Raw genomic sequence first — 17,891 nt, forward strand, 5'->3', positions numbered from 1 at the left:
GCCACAAACGAATAAGTAATCAAACCATTGGAAAGTGTAGAAACAGTAGACTGTTCATGACCAAGAAACGGGAAGTGCAGTACAACCTTGGTCCAGGAAAGGTTAAAGTGGCTTAGAGAACTCTTGAGATAGCACTTAAAAAACGTAGAGCAAAGGGCAATGTCAATCGAGATGGAAATGGTGAAATTCTTACTGAAGATATTGTGAAAAGATGGAAAGTCTCTTTGGAATAACTCTGTATAAAAAAAGTAAACGCAAGCAACCCAACCCACAGAAGAGAAGGCGGAGTAATGTTGATGAAGATGATCCATACTCGAGACTATATTTGACGCTATGGAGAAGGACAGGCGAACGCATGATATCAGATACGCAAGTAACTTCCATTTTTACAAAACCCATGATGCAATATTTCAGTTCAGCTCTTCTAAGTAATCGAACATACGCATAAAAATAAAGGAAAACGTTGGATCCACAGAATAAAGCAATTTTCTCTATGTCTAAAAGGAAAACAAATTTGTAAATTTTCCAATATTCAGCCGTTCCCAGCATCAAAATTAAATGGAAAAATTTTTGGAGAAAATCAATATTAATTTGGTAGCAATGACACAAGACAAACTATTACTTCTCTCAAACTTATCGCAGAGAAAAATACACAAATGGCAACCGACTTTTAATTTGAATAAACTAAAATGAAGAAAGGTTAATTATTGAGTCTTTATGTTCGTGATGAGAAGGGAATAAAAGAGATAAAGTTAGAGAAGTTAAGTGATGCATGGATATCTAGAGAAAGGGTGCAGTGGTTTTAGTTTGGACGTAATAGATGAACCCTCACAGGGGAAAGAATATCTGATGAAGAAGAGGCCTCTTAAGGAGGAAGGTATGAAGAAGTAAAAAACAACAATCAACCCAAAGGTCGGTTTAGTAGAACTAGCTAGACATAGAGTTCACCCAGTACGACGGCGTGTGAAATTCTTACATCAGGGTAGGGGCCCCAGTGCATTTCCCAGTGCTACGGTTTCCCAGGAAGTTCTGGTACCCGAAAAACCACACAGCTTGGCTGCCCAGAGAGGCTTGCCCGGGAATCAAACCCGCTTTCTCCGGTTTTTAGTCCAACGCTCCACCCCTGGGCTACCACAACCCTGAATGAAGAAGTGCTACCTCAAAATAAACAAGTGAAAACAAAGATAACGGCTCGTAGCCAAAGAAATGAAGACAGTGCTAAAATAAAAATGACGAAACATTTTCCTAGTGGATTAAATGGGAAAAGATTCCAATATCACGCAGTTAGATCACAAGGGATGGGGGAAGATGGAGGGTAAAAAGAAGCTGTTGGATCTTGTGAAGAATACTTTGTATGGGGCATAACAATATATTTTGCGCACTCAGCACATCGTATGAACTTAGTGGAGTTCAATAAAAATCTATCCATAGAGTTAACTTTCTGTCTCTGAAGATTGCTGTGGCAAAAAAAGTATATGCGATGAAAGTGTGGTTGATACAACACATGGATGATATTAATGAAAAAGTTCGAACTGTGTAACTGACGAGGACATGATTCAAAGCGTGACTACGGAAGAAGACTAAGGATAACACAAAAACGAAGAGGATGAAAGCTATTTAGATTTATTCCGACCCAAAAAAATCTATTAAACACTGTAATGAAATGAGCTAGAGAGGGAAAGAACAGGAGAGGGTGAATTACGTAACGAAAACATAATTTCAGGGCAAGGAACAGTATGGAAATGAAGAACATTTAGCGAGATACTTGGAGAGCTGCCATGAACGAATACTGGGATTTATAATATGTAATGATCACGATAACAGCAAACGAAAGCCAATTGGCATCGGCAAATACAGTTGAATGGGGATAAAAAAAGAACCAATTTTCAAAGGGCGTGTCAAAACTAAGCGTAGTTAAGTCAATAACGCTGAATCTGGAAGCCTGAGAGAACGCTGCTGCAATGGTCGTACCTTACGCTAGCCTACCTCTCATTCCCCATCGGGGGTTACTGTTGGTTTATAAGGTCTATCAGCCTGACTATTATGGAATACATCATCTCTAAATTAAGGATCAATTTTGGAATCGACACTCAAAATGCAGAACAACAGGGATGCTCTACACTAAGTAAAGGCTGCGTCGTAAGCCAGAAGTAAGAGGAAAGAATATCATATTATCATGATATGCATTGCGAGAGAATGGGCATGCGTGAGAAAGTATTGGTGTTGGAGCGAAAGTTTTCGAAATTTTGGTATTTTAATGAATAAATATGATATCCAAGATTTTGGGCATTCCGTCTGCCTCCACTCCCATAACGATTCCGTTCCTTCAGAGATTCTCAAATGATTGAACGCTACTTAATTCAAACTATAAATTAATTTAATATTCCTATAAATACATAGTTAAATTCATTTTTATTAAACCAAGACTCTAATCGGATGATTACGCGAAGATTTTATGAAATTTGAAAATCATGAAATTATTCCAAGGAAGTTTTCCAATTGCTAAATCTCAGATCAGACATGGCATGCTTTAGGATGCCGTCCGAAACCCGTCTAGGGTAAAATAGCATCTAAAAATCGAGTTCTGGGCAGGAATTTTCATCGATAACAAATTGTTAATTTCATGCAACCATTAGCAGTTAAGTTTGCTTCAATATTGACAGATTAATAGCATTACTAAGTGCAATTGCAAAGGGAGGGTTATATTGTATAAAGGAGAGTTACCGTTTTAAAACCTGACAACAAAACATATCTTCAGTTAAAAATACAAATGTGGCGATTTTCTCGGGAGGTACAAGGAATAAAGGGAACCGACGGAATAAGGAAATGGCTACAGTATATGACCATGTGAATTTCACAATCAGTACGGAAAAAATGAGATAAGCCCTAACTTCAACCAAAACACCAACCTATGCTTTTCGAATTATTGTCACAGGAATAATGCTCTTCAATGTCGACAAGGATTGGTGAAGAGTTTTACAGTCTTCCTGTAAGTAATACTGATACTCATTATTTCAGAATTCTTGTTCTCTCATATTGGTTCTGTAGCCTAGTGGGCACAGTGTTCGACTGGTGACTGGAAGATCCTGGAGGTACCTCTGGACACACGACCTAAAACTCAAAACTTGTGTTTTACCGGGAAACAGAACTTACTGAGAAACCACTGGAAGAGCAGGGAAAAGACATTTCACCGACCTCCACTAAGCTGACGAATAATAAGCTCTAGCTAAAATAAGGGACGTGGTAGTCCGGTGCACAGAGCCATAGGCTACCGAACTGGGAGTCTGAGTTCGATTTCAAGCGAAGTCTTCGGGCACCCACAAATGTGTGGCAAACTGCTTTATGTTTGTGAAACAGATTATTTTTGGGAAACCTCAAGCGGCAGAAGGAAAGGAACTGTCCCCCACCCCCTATCCCGATGCGTGAATTTCACGCGCTGTTAGACTTATTCATCGGTTAGGTTACCCTCACCCATCAAACCAACCTTGGGATTGATTAAAGATATGATATCCGATGCACTTTCGAGGAACTGCTTCCTGATTATGCAAAACAAAAAAAACACTTTACAATTCCACTACTTGATATATTTTTTTACTTTCCTAGACATACGTTTCGTCGGGATGAAGCATCTGCAATTTGGCTACTGTGCTCCTTTTACACCTGCACTACAGTCAAACTTTTTCAACCAAATGTCGGATTAAATGATAAAAGAACGAGTGTATGTTTATGTGTGAAACGCTAATCAACGGTGCAATATCAACATTTCGATATACGTGGTTTTTTTATAGGTGAACTATATTACAACATTTCAAACCAACCTTCGGGTTGAACTCGCAATTGTGCATATGCGGAAAACCTCAAATTGATCTGATAAATACACGAAGGGAACGGGTTTTGTTTTGGCCCGTCCGAATTCCCTCCCGGTCGGAGGAGAGGTCGGCGAGAGTAAGAGGTGATGGGAGGAGAGAGTCTCTCTCCCCATGCATCTCGGCTCCCTCCCTCCGTCTCACCCTCCCGCCTCGCACTCTCCAGCCGAAGCTCTCCCCGCCGTCCGAGGCATAAGTCAAAAGCGCGCATATTTACACACACACACACATATATATATATAGAGGAAGGGGCACGAGGAGGAGGGATCCAGTACGCGACGAGAAGCTATCACTTCTGTGTCGAACAGTCTTGAAGGTATTGTCCGGGCGTCGCCTTCGTCATCTGTTCCCCTCGGTTCGCCGACACCCCACCGTCCTCGCCCGCTCGTACAAGAGGGAGAATAGAGGGAAGCCGCGGGAGGCCGGGTGCCGAAGAAGCTCGGGAGGAAGCCAAGCTTCGTTCGTTGGATGACACAAAACAGGTAAAGCAGTGTCGCACGTTAACACCCATTGTCCGAGGAAATATTCCCCTCCAACCACCTACGAACGCAAAAATCCTCGCGCGAATGTCAACTTCGTCAAGTGCTCCGCGGTGTGGTCATCGAGTGACTCAGTGGGGAAATTTCAAGGTAGGATTCGTTCGATTGGACGGTTTGGTAACGTCCGTTGCATTACTGAAGCGTTCACTGAAAATGTTAAAATTTTTGCCATGGATTTGTATGTTTTTAATTGGTTATTCGGACGTTTTGATTTGCGATAGAATGCTGCAGGCTGTTACAAAGGGGAGAACGTTAGGAACGTGAGGGAAGAGAAGGAAGGGAATAGGCATGTTTGAGGGCAAGAAGTGTGGCAGGGTGAAGTTAAGTAGAATGTGAAGGGTTTACTGTAATGCAGGTTACCGGATTGCTTCGCGTTAAATAAGGCTCAGAAGTGTGGTCCCGTGTGTTCATCCAAAGTAAACGGTAGAATATGAAATAATTAAGACAGGCAGAAAGGAGGAAATCACCAGATGTCCTAATTCCTCCTTTCCCGTCAATAATTCGTCTGGTTCCGGAGCAGGAACGAAATATATCGGTACTATTTCTAATAATATATCGCGACTGTGAAATCGTCTCCGTTGCTGCCTGCGACTAGAGCTAGATTTAAGCACTGAGGGCGGTAACGGCTCTAAAAAGATTCAGGCGCCGAAAGAAATTGGGAATACCCTCGTATTTATATCGCTTTCGCACTTGATCATGATATATATGGTTATTACAGTGAAAATTGCAAGGAGATTGACGAAACACGACATTCATTCCGTGTATTACGTTGTAGGATTGTATTGTATTCAGAGAAGGGATTAAACTACTTGCGTCCAGGGAAGATCTTACCGGCCGTGTCCCTTGGGGGTTGAGATTTTTGCTATTACCGAATCAAAAATTATTTTTTTCTCGAGGGTTTGAAACTGTTCTCTCTGGTGAAAGGCGGTTGTTTTCACTTCTCTCGTAAAATATCTCCCGAGTTCATGTAACATCAATTTCAAGTTGCGCGGAACTGTAAATTATCAGCAGTTTCCCCTCCCCGGAAGGTATTTCTTAATACACGATCAATATCACATCATGTTTTCGAAGGAATAATTTATTGTCCATGACGTGAATTCCGAAACAGGTTTTCATCATTTCAGATCATCGATTTTGTTGGCAATGCCATAGATTAATAAGCATGAACGGGAACACAAGTGAAAATTACACAACACAACGTACACAACACAACTTTTTATTTTGAGTGTATTCCACCTTTGAACACAAAGCTGACCTTGGTGCAGCATACCGTAATTTTCTTACATGAGTGGATATTGCTACCAGTTGTATCCAATATTAATTAGCGCATCTATGCGATTTGGCGACTTAAACAGCAGGTGAAAAGGCATAGGATTCAATCCAATAATGGGATAAAAAAGACTTCTGCTTCTTACTAATTCCGGAAAAGAAGTACTAAGTTATTCAACATATATTTTATTAAACAAATGAGGTGTTTCTCAAACACCACCTCCCCCCCTCCTCTTCTCTGTCTACTATATAAACTTTGTACTTTAACTGATGATGACTTTGTAAGTCGAAAACTAGGTCGTGTTTAATAAAATATATGTGGAATAACTAAGTATTTCTTCTCCGAAATGAATCGCTTCCACAAAGTGACGCCTCAAACCATTCTAATCTTACTAATTCATCAACGCTAGGAAAATTTCTAATGGCGATTAATTTCCCAGCGCTACCTCGAAATCACTTGGCAACCCATCAAAGGATAGCCACTAACCCGCACCCATTTTGAGTTAATCTCTTACCTCTCGTTTCTATAAATTTCGGTTTTGCTTAGACTCACGCCTCGTTGTCTCCCTTGAAAAAATAAATATGTATCTACAAAGCTTCCAAGTTACACGAGGGCTCGATAAAAGCTCCTCGAAAAAGGATAAGAACTATCAAATGTCATTGTAAACACGTCTATTCTGTTAAATTGCTCGTATAGAAAATGAAAAATATGCTAACATGAAAACTGAACACTAAAAAGGAAATTCTTGGTCAAAACCTGATCCATATTGGAGAATCTTTCTTTTGAGCAAGTCTAGTTGATAACTTAAGTTGGGATCTATTTTGACAGTCTTGTAGCCTGAGTTTTATAAGATTAGAGAGTATGTGTTCTTTACCATATCTTCAGTATATAAATGGTTTGTCCCAAGTAGGACTGAGTCCATGAAAAAATATGCATTGCCAGAATCCATACATTCACTTAAAAGGCCTTCGAATTTGCAGATGCGAGTGGGTAACGGCGAGTCCAGATGGGGAGTGTTAGGGAGAGGTGTAAGGCAGGGTTGCCCATTATCACCATTGCTGTTCCACGTATATGTGGAGGACATGATTAAAGAGGCATGGGAAGAACTGGTGGTAGGGATGAAAGTGGGCGGGGAATTCGTAAAATCAGTTAGGTTTGCTGATGACCAAGCTTTAGTTTGCCAGTCAGCCAAGGGGTTGCAAGCATTGCTTAGTGAATTGGAAATTCAGTGCGACAGATATGGGATGAGAATCAATATTAATAAAACAAAGGTTATGCGATTTTCCAGAAAGAAAAAGGCTAAGCTTAACATTAAAGTAGGAGGGCAAAAACTAGAGCAGGTAGAACAGTTTACGTATCTCGGTAGTGTTTTGGACCAACACGGTCAAAGTAGTAGGGACGTAAGGCGAAGAATTGCGCTAGGCAAAGAGGCTTTCACAAGGAGGAGGGAGTTGATGACAGGGACTTTGAGTAAGGATGTTAAGAAAAGACTCGTAAAAACTTAAATTTGGACCGTAGCTATGTACGGCGCGGAAACGTGGTCATTGAAGCAGGAGGATAGACGTAGATTGGAGACTTTTGAAATATGGGTTTGGATAAGAATGGAGAAGGTGAAATGGACAGAGAAGAAAACAAATGAGGAAGTACTTGGTATGGTGGGCGAAGAGAGGGGTTTGTTGGGAGCAATCCTATGGAGGCAGGAAAAGTGGCTGAAGGGGGTATTGACCAGCAGCGGGATGTTGAAGACTGTAATAGAGGGGAGAATGTTAGGCAAACGAGGGAAGGGGAGGAACAGGATAGGGATGTTGGATGGGATGAAGGGAGGAAGAAATTACTCGGAGATGAAGAGGGACCTGATGTAGACTAGGTTGCTGGATTGTGTTTTATTAGGAGTCACAAAATATTAATTTGGTAGTTGTGTCCATCCGAAAACCTACCTTAACCGGGAGATTACCTTATAATAATAATAAATAATAATAATTTTAGCTATTTTCATTCCCCGCAAACCACGGCTAGGGTGTGTGGCAGGGGATGAATACGCCCCAGACTAATTCCGACCCGAATATGACCCCTACCGACAGTGTTATTCTGATCCCTTATCGTTCGTGGAAAAATGACACCTTAACTCCATCTGTTCTACATATCTCTCTAATTTTAATAACATAATCTCCTACCGTAGTACGATGGGGGTAATAATACATTTTCGACATCACTGCCAAAGAGAAATTACCTTCAAATTTATGCAAGACAATTGATCTGTAATTTAACCTTCGCTACGTGAGTGATTCCCGGCCTAATTCCTCTCATATTTTGGATACGCAACTAAGTTTATCATAATAAAGTTTTACAAATATAGCTCCTCTACGCTTCACGCAATCCAATTCGGAAATCAATCCAACTTCGTGAGGGTCCCATATACTTGCAGCATATTCTAAATTTGGCCCAATCAGCGAAAGATAGCATTTCTCTATGACCTTTTCATCACTCACTCCGTTACTCAGAGAGCATTTTCGGCACCAACTTCGCACACACCTTTCTCATGCCCATGTTTTCGCTCACAAGTCGATGCACATCACTTGTAGGGATGCCAAATTCATCATAAACCATGTGAACACTTAATCTGGGATCCCTGCCCAACGAAGCCTTCACCATTGCAAGATTTTTGTCACTTTTTGAGGTCAAAGGGCGTCCTGAACGTTCGGCGTCTTCAACGTCTTCTCTACCTTCTCGAAACAACTTGTGCCACTCAAAAACACCCTATCTACCCATAGCGTTATCACCAAAAGCTGCATTGAGTATGCCATGAGTCTCTTTTCCGGTTTTACCCGATTTCACGCAAAATTTGATGGTGTAGCGCTTTCCCAATAACCGATTCATGACGGAGAGTAACGAGGACATGCTATAGAGGTTTCGCAAACGAACGTTCCGCACTCTGTAAATGCTGGGAACCAACTGCCACTGGCCTCTAGCCGTTCCTGAGACTACCCTCCCTCGAATCCAGTTTAAGAAACCACCGCCCGTCTCTCCGGGAAAAAATAAGTCATACTACTCTTGAGACATAACTTGTAGTTCATCTTCTACGTAATATTTAACTTAGACAATTTCCTTGAACTTTGTAACTACGGAAATAAAAATAAATGAATGAAGTAATTAAAAGGTCGTATGGATAAATGGAATAAATCAAGACTGAAATATTTATAACGTTTCTTTTCCTTGGGCTCTTTTAATGATTAAGCAAATCATTTTTTTCGCTATTTTCTGGGGAGGACGGGATATTATAAAAACGAACGGCACAAATGTATTGGGGTATGTTTAGTTTCATCCGAGTGACTATTGCATGAAACGTTTCCACACGCAACGTTGCGATAACTCATTTATTTAACAACGCTATTAGGTAATTGAGGATGGCTGTTAGTATCTCACGATAGCATTTCGACGATGTCCGGTTCGAAATTTCCCCAAAATGAAGCTGTAACGAACAATAGTTTCGGGACCTATTTCCCGAGGGCCGAGAGTTTACTATATTTAATAATGGGTCGCAATGTAAACCTTGGGTCGAACGACAGGTTTTGGAATCCGTTACTTCAGAGTTGTGATGTTATGAAGACTGCGGAGTTAATTATTACGACGCTATAGGTTTGAATTTCTTCCTTTGATGCTCAAATTAGGCTGTGAAATTCCGCAAGCGTACTCTACATTGACTTTCAAATACGTACTTATTCACAGAAGGTGCAAATGGGGTAGATGCAGCGGCTAGCCTGGACGGGAGACTTAAAGATTACGCTGAGTGTACACAAGAAAATAACCACGATAAATTGATTGAATAACAACCGACGCTATCAATTAGATAATCAATCGAATTGTTTCCCAAGCAACCAGCAGCACGCAATTTTTGGTGATGAATTGATGTTTATGATTCAACGACATTTCGGCTAACGTCTTTCGGGGTACCCACGTATTGTGTCACACCCAAAAGTGGAATAGGAGGGTGACCGTTAAGTGGGACAAATCCCACTCTTATATTGAGGAAGGGAGGGCAATGAACCCTAATTTTGCATTATTCACACGAATAATGGCCATATTATGGCTTACTTTCGAATGCCAGCTCCCCAAAGTACCGATATGTTAACTGTAAGAGGTACTAATGCGTTCGGTCTTCAGGTCCAGCATATATCCATTTAAATTTGAAATGTTACGCGGTACTAATGGCGCTAACTAAATACGCGGTACTAATGGCGCTAACTAAATACGCGGTACTAATTTAAAATATTACAGATGTGGCGTTATACTAATTGGGGGGGGGGATTAAAAATTGCTATAGTGAAAACGTGACATAGCGGGAGGACTAGAAGTAGGAACAGGTCGAAAAACGATGAATATAAAATATGAATTGCAACTTATCACGAATACAAGCAGTTTCAATTTTAGGCAACTTAAAATATCTCTATCATATAGGGAGTAATACGAACAACTAGTAGAGTGCTACGAATACTATGAACTTCCCAACCGCTGTTCTACGTGAAGCTGGTGTTTCGCGTTACTTCAGAGAGGAATCAATGTTGTATGCGTTTCGTTAAAGGGTATTAGAGTTTTGGGGTGGCGTGAGTCCTGAGCAAGTATAGCCGTGCGTCATAAATATGAAAAGTTTGGAAATCACTGTGACTATTCATAGGACATGACATTTCGTAGATGAATAATAGCTCCATTCCATACACGAAAAAGAGGACTACCATTAATTTTATGCTTCGGAAACTCGTTCTCAGTTACACTTAACTACTGGGGTAGAATTGTGCGCGCAATCAATTTTTTTACGAAAAAATGGAAATTTGAGGGAGTTAAAATTCGCATCTTGCCGAGATTTTTTTCACACACAATTTTTCGTGAAAAATTGAAAACACAGTGCCTTGTAATATGCTCTTGGCCTCAACTATTTTGCGAACTTTGATTCGTCAATCACTCAAAACCATATCGTCGATTTTCGCAATCATTTTGGAGGAACTAATTTTACTGTAGGTCCCGAACAATGCCCATGATGTGTGGATGTACGGCCACGTTTTGAGGGGATATCGTAAACTATTAACTATTACTAAAAAATAATCGAGATAGAAACTTAATTTTTACTTATTATTTTTAAGACTTTTCCACGTGGTCACTATCTAGAGTTACATATTTCTCTCAGTGTTCCTTGACCTTTTGAAGGCCGTTATTGTGTAACTGAGCAGATTGCGTCGAAAACTATTGTCCCACTCTTGAATGACGTCATTCGTTTGGTAAAATCTTTGGCACCGAAGTGGTTTTTTTGAGTTCTGGTAATAAGAAAAAGTCGCTTGGGGCGAGATCGGGAGAATAGGACGGATGTGGCAAATCTCAAAGCCACATCGCTTTGATTGCCGGTCGCGCCGTAACCGCGATTGCAGGTCGCACCGTGTTTGCCTCTGAGTAAGAGTCGGTAGTCAAGGAACCCAGCGTGCGGACACCTTTCACATGTGCGGTTCTTCGTGAATAATCTTTCAGATACTGCCGTAACTAAGATCAGTCTCATCCATGATCATTTGGATGGTTGCTCATCGGTCTAATTGGATAAAGTCCTCCACTTTCTTCACGTTGGTAGCATCGTCCGTGAGTGATGGTCTTCCACTACTTGGATCGTCAGTGAGGGACATTTGACCAGTTTGGAAATCCTTTCCCAACCCACAAATGTGTCATATGAGCATCCAAAAGGAATAAAAAATGCATAAAATATTATAAACAATGAAATTAAAATGAGAGTAACATCAACATGTACGAGAGCAAGTGAGAGTTCAGTCTACCTAAATAAAACTATTCCTGTGATGCTTCTGTACATTTTTACACTTTTCATTGAAGGGAGTTGGTTAGGCGAGGTTGGTGAAAGAAAAAAGCAAGCATATTGGACGGGAGGTAGATTATGTGAGGAGCTGAAAAAAAAATGATTCGATCGCAAAGCAGATAGTGGGAGTTTCATTTTCTTTAGATGATGCTTAAAAGTGCTTATTTCCTAATTGCCAGGAGACCACGACACAGAGAAGCAGTTTTAATGGGCCCATCAAAAATCTATTGCTGGTGGACAACCGCCAATAAATAATAAGAACTATATAGTTTTTTAATAGGGCAATGGCCAAAACAAGTTTCAACTAGATCTATCGAGATAAAATATTCCGGCCATTTCAACCCTCCACTCACACATTTACCGAAGAGGAATATAAATCTCGCAATTTCATCTACTAGCACGAAAATAAAACAATCAAGAAATAATGCCTAAGCAGAGGTGGAGTTGTCGCGTTGGGGACAGTTATCTGCCCACTCTTGGACACGTTGATGAATGTATTTATCTATATATAACTACAGTTATCGCGAGTGCTCATCCACCGACGCATGGCGACCTTTTTTTTAACGATGGTAATGATTGCTCTAAGACGATAAGATGTAACGTATTCCTCTGTAGTTTGTGAATTTTTATCACAGTGCTCCCGCAAAAAATGCTTGATAAAATGCACAGCAAAAGAGTATATAATTCCCCGTTCCAATACACAAATGTTATCAAACATCATTGCCACGACACGCCAGTGTGGTAGTCTAGCGGGGTACAGCATTGGGTTATCAACTGCAGGACTCTCGGTTCGAATCTTGGAAATGCCTTTTGATAGCCTCATTCAAGATTACAAACGAAGTATTTAATGAGTGACGGAATTTTTTGGGGCAACCGAATGGCGTCAAAGGGAAAGGAACCTGGCCCTCCGTTTACTAAATTTGTGAATCTCGTAATTCGAACGGCTTACTTCGAGGTTTGCTCTACTGCGTCTATCGAAACATGCATTTAGTTGATAATTGCGGTGATTAAAACACAACCGCTGAGCCCACAGATTGAGAAGATTATTGTGTTAACCGAGTGGAAGCCACCAAATCAACCCCAACGCTAGTCTACGGATGAGTAAAATACCTTAATGACCAAATGGACACCCCATTCTACACACACTTAATGTCTTTCAATGTACAGTCAATTTTCTCAGTTGAGTAAAAGGCACCAAATATAATTGACGTCACGTTAAATGGCGAGGGGCGAAATTGATCCCGTTTCGTCTAGAACTATATATCGGAGGATCTCAGGCAACTGATTGGCCCTGGATTTGGAGATCATTTTGAACTCAATCAAGAGCTCAATATTGTGGCAAGATGCTCCCAAAATTACGTTGCTCGGGAAATTTTAGCGTTTGTCTAGTTTATGCCAGCAAGTGAGCGACACGAACTGTCTTAAGGACGACATGATACCAGCAAGAAATGTCCGGCAAAATTTTATCACCACGCTTCCCCATGAAATATTTTCGATTTGTCAAAGAGGAGGACATTGAATGATAGACTTTCAAAATTTAGAAATATTCAATAATTTAAACCATCTTTTTTCCTGGTTTTTTTGGAGGCTTAATTTTTATAATTTTGCCAGAATGGAAGGATATCAAAGTATTGTACAGCTATTATAGAAATAATAGATACTTCATGCTTATTTTTTGTAATATACGTTGAAGTAAAAAACATAAACAGGCATTTACATCAAACGAGCGGTGAAACATGCTGAGAAAATGGGCTAAGGTACCTGAAAAAATTATTAAAAGGAGGAGTTATGGGAAGAGAATGATTATCATACTTATCTGAATATAAACAAATAATATATAACGACATTGATCGAGGTACTAATTGTTTCACTCACTTTGCCAATGACCTTAAGGTACCGATAGGAGTAAACGAATAAATTCAATTCATCACGGAAAATTATTGGGAGGAGAGATATAAGGAGGATGGTCTCCAAACAGGGGTTCGAATGCTACCACAAAACGTCCACCATAGAAATAAAACAAGGCCTCGCGAAAGGATAAACACACAACATGTGTATTCCTCAAAGCTTTACCGCAATATTGAGCGCTTCCGAACGCCGGCCTTGAATTCGTTTCATGATAGCTACCGCCTAGCAGATAAATAAAACTTCAAGCCAGGAAGGTCATCTTTCTTCTACGAACATTTCTTATGAACTTGTCCTTTGAGGTCAATGGGACTGCGATAGGAAAAGGGTCCCTCTAAGATTATGTGATGTAAATGATGCTCACGAATCCGCATGCTAAAAGGAGGATTGCTCAAAAGGAGAATTAAAATAACGCCAACGCAGCTCAATACACGGTGACGCTATCGGCCTGCGATAAACCGCGCATTTTATTCACATTTATTGAAGATTAGAAAACATGCCTCGGGGAAATGGAGAACTAAATGCTTGACTTTATGCTACAAATATCAAAGAGTGGCGTTCATAAGCTTCACCATATCTGACCATTGATATCAGGCCATGACACAGACATACCACCCTATTCAGTATCCAACAGGAAACACTTTTGCGACTGTAGGTAAATGTTAAATGCGAAAATATCCCTATAAAGACAGTCTTCAACCAAAAGGTCCATTAGATTGGTGCGAGTTGGCCTTGCAGTAATCTTCAAAGTGCATTATATCCATTCATTCAATGCAGGAAGGCTAATTCCTTTCTCACTGTCACTCACGACTGGAGTTAAGACTGTTTTCCTAAATATATTTAGGGGAAAACTTAAGTGGAATGGGAAATATTCTTATTTATTGCCCTGAAAACTATCTTTTGCTTGCCAACAAGTTGGTACAATCCTTTTATTCTACCTGATCTAGTGTTTTCTTTTATATTATTGGAATTCAAGTAAGCCTAGAGGTGGTTTGATCATGGCATGCAAGCCTACCTGATCTGATTGGTGAATGGAACCTCTATTGAAAATCTGTCAGGATTTGAGGAAAATAAATATGCATTTATACCACTTTTAATGTGCGATTCTTGTTTTGATTTCATTTTTAACATTTTACCAATTCACCCAGTTAAGAATCATGTAGAGAAAACTTTCACCATGAAAACCTTGAATCAAGCATCGGGTAGTGTTCTTATATACCTACATTCATCAAGACTGTTGATGGAAAAGATAATTAAACAGAAGACATGTGGGAGGTTAACCTCATGATCCTTGAACTTAGTAATATCATAGTTGGTCTAAGGTTGGTCCAGCACCATTCTAAATGTGCGGCATCCATCTTTCCTGACTTTTTTGGGTTTATCCCAATAATATATTATTCCACCACAACCAGAAGTTCTTAATTGTTTACTTTCCTGTCCAGTTTAATTTTTCCATCCTTCTCCACACTCTTACATCTGAAAAACCCAATCCACTCATATCTTTCTACTTCATTGACCAAGCTTATGCACTGCAAAAAAGCATTCTCCATGTCTTAGTTTTCATCAACATTTTCTTAGCATACCCACTCAACAATCAAATCATCAAAATAAATATGAAAGAAAAACAATTTATTGGTGGCATAAGTCTGGTAGACTGGCACGTACGATCTTGTCTCATAGCTCAATGGTTATAGTCCCATTTTGAACTTGTGTTCAGAGTAAACTAAGTAACCTTTTGAGTTTAATACATTGGAAATTAAATGTGGCTAGTAGATATTCTGTGACTCAACAGAATCATTCAGGTTCAAAAATGAGATAAAACTGCCAACAACCGAGTGGAATCTGCCCGATAACTAAATAGAATATCTTCTGAAAGTATAGTCTTATAGATCAACTGGTAATGCTCTAAATGTTTGATTCCAAGGCTAATTGTTTCCCTCAAAGTAATTCCAATCCAGCCTTTAGTGCTGCTGATTCCAATCCAAACATGCCCAACATTATTCAAATTTCAAAAATGTTAAACTGCAAACTTATATTACTAAAATAAAGACACCCAGAAAATCTGAAGCTTCCTTTACGTACTTTACCATATTCAAAAACACACATGAAGAGTTAGAGGAGGCATGCTCCCATTTTGAGATGCTATCTTTGGTCGTTCTCCATAACAAAGGATCTATAATGGATTAAGAAAGCTTTTACTTCAAATATTCATTATCGTGAGAAAATGAAAACCTTCAAAAATAAAACTAAGTCAATAAGTTCATATTTAGGTGCATAGCAATGCAAACAGGAGTGTCTCACCTATTGATGCAGGATGTCTCTGTCCATCACCAACAATATTTTGTTTTGACCAAAGCAAAATTCTGCAGTAAACGCACATGTTAACCAATTTTTACTTCAGTGTATTTCTACATGCAAATGATAAATTGAAATCCTTAACCCTTTCACAGCAGTTCACCATTCAGAATCCTACTTCTCAAATGCGGATCATTTCTCCATAACCTGTATTACTCCCAAGGTAATAAAATAATCTAAACAATATAAGTTATCTAGATTCACTGTATATTTAATGGAAAATGTTTATTAATTTATTTTGGTGGACATGATTTTTATAAAATTTCAAAGCACACCATGGAAAGGGTAAAAAGGTATGTTCCAGCTGCCTACAGTGCAAGCGTACTAGGTACATACACAGCAGCAAAAGATTTAAAATTATAATGGAAAACCTTCATCTAGGTCTGTTACATGATGTCATTTCAAAATGATTGATAATGTTAAGGTAGTTTTGGAGTACTGCTGAACCCTAAAAATCCACCTCAGCATTTTCAGCAAGGTACTTAGGTGCCCCTTTTTAGTCTTTTTCAAGGAATTTTGGCACAAATTGTCATGAACAAGTGAATATTCGACTCAAATTTTTTCTTGGCAAGAAAACTGGTCGAATGATTTTCAATTGTAAAAGTAATGCAAAGTTGGGAATACATCAATGAGACAAAAGTATGATTCCTATAATTATTAAAAATCGTAATTCAACATTTTGAAACTATATACATATGTATAATGATATTAGTGCAATTGAAAACAATATATCTGGTTTTGGGATTAACTGGTAGTCCCTGAGAACTTAATTGGCTTCATCTACATGCTACTTAGTTTCAACTTAAACCTTGCTTTACATTCTTGTCGATAAAATAGTGCATACGCCAAATATTTTCACTTGTCATCATCCTTCTCTCAAATTTAGTGCGTGAAGAGACAACATGATGGACTTGTGGCCCAGCACCCTCTCACTCCTCCACTCCCACTCAATGCCAACCCTCATCACTATGTTCATCACCATCACGCTGGCATGTGCTGCTGCATTATTCATCTTCAGATACAAAAGGAGAAGAGCTCGACTTGTTGAACTTGTCGATAAAATCCCAGGCCCTCCGGCACTCCCCATCATTGGAAATACATTGGAAATAAATGTGGAACATGATGGTAAGATTTAGTCAACCTGTTAGTAAACAGTAAGCCTAGCCAAAAGAGTCAATCTGGATGAATTCATGGGCATTGAATCATACATTGCTGTAACTTTCAAACTTACGCAGACTTATTTTGATAAATATTACTTCATCTGGCTTTTGATTTAATGTTTGTGCCGCAAAAATATGAAAACAAGGGCATGCATCTGAAAGCTAGAAGTCAATTTAGGAGTCCCTATGGTTTGTCATGGGGATGAGGTAGTCCAGTGGGAAGAGCATTGACCGGAGGACCTGGGTTTGATTCCTGGGGATGCCTACGGTCTCAGTTTCATTCGAGCTGTGTGATTTTTGGGATACCAGTCCTTCCTGGTAAACCATATGTGGCACAAAGAAAGGAACTGGGCTACCCCTAAACTGACATATAAATTTCAAATACTGTTGGGCTCTACTACATGGGCTATGCCTTCATCTATTAAACTAAACTTCACATTGATTACTGTGTTTAGTTTTTGTGGCAGTTGGTCACACAGATGTTTCTAATGACATTAAATTTGGTTCGACACTTATTAAAATCTACATTGACTCATGCAACTTAAATTTCCTCAATTAAAATTTATGACTGTTTGTAGAAGATTTTGTAAATTGACTTTTAGCTTTGAGAAATGGGCCCCAGGTTGTGGTTTATGAACATTGAAATAATTAGAGATAGAAAATCCCCTATTCCTTGAGTTACTAAGTAAGACTTAACATAAAATACCTGAGAGATTAAAAAATAAATAAATAAAAAAGTATTAAAATATTTGTTTTGTTTGATTTTGACACCAACCTTATAAAGCTACCATAAATTGAGTGTTAAAAGATCAACTTGAATTACTTTTCATCACCTATGCCATATGTATTCACATATTTAAATTTGAGAACACTCACTTAGTTTGATTTTGTAACTCACTTGTGTTTGCATACCATATGTGAGTGTATCTGCTATTTTCTATTTGTCAA

General features: G+C 39.2%; 2 protein-coding genes across 2 annotated transcripts in view; one reads left to right on the top strand and one right to left on the bottom strand.

The window, feature by feature from the left end:
• LOC139686766 (DNA polymerase beta-like) overlaps positions 1–17,891 on the bottom strand; it is an 89,807-nt gene that overhangs the window by 41,039 nt on the left and 30,877 nt on the right. The window lies entirely within an intron of this gene.
• Cyp4c3 (Cytochrome P450 4c3) overlaps positions 4,149–17,891 on the top strand; it is a 30,507-nt gene continuing 16,764 nt past the window's right edge. The window contains exons 1-2 of the mRNA XM_071583798.1: positions 4,149–4,348; positions 16,670–16,908. Coding sequence (XP_071439899.1) covers positions 16,686–16,908 — 223 coding nt within the window. The 5' untranslated portion in view covers positions 4,149–4,348; positions 16,670–16,685. The remainder of the gene's footprint in view (positions 4,349–16,669; positions 16,909–17,891) is intronic.

This window comes from Hetaerina americana, unplaced genomic scaffold (genome assembly GCF_022747635.1).
Source record: "Hetaerina americana unplaced genomic scaffold, ioHetAmer1.1.p SCAF_15, whole genome shotgun sequence".
NCBI lineage: Eukaryota > Metazoa > Arthropoda > Insecta > Odonata > Calopterygidae > Hetaerina > Hetaerina americana.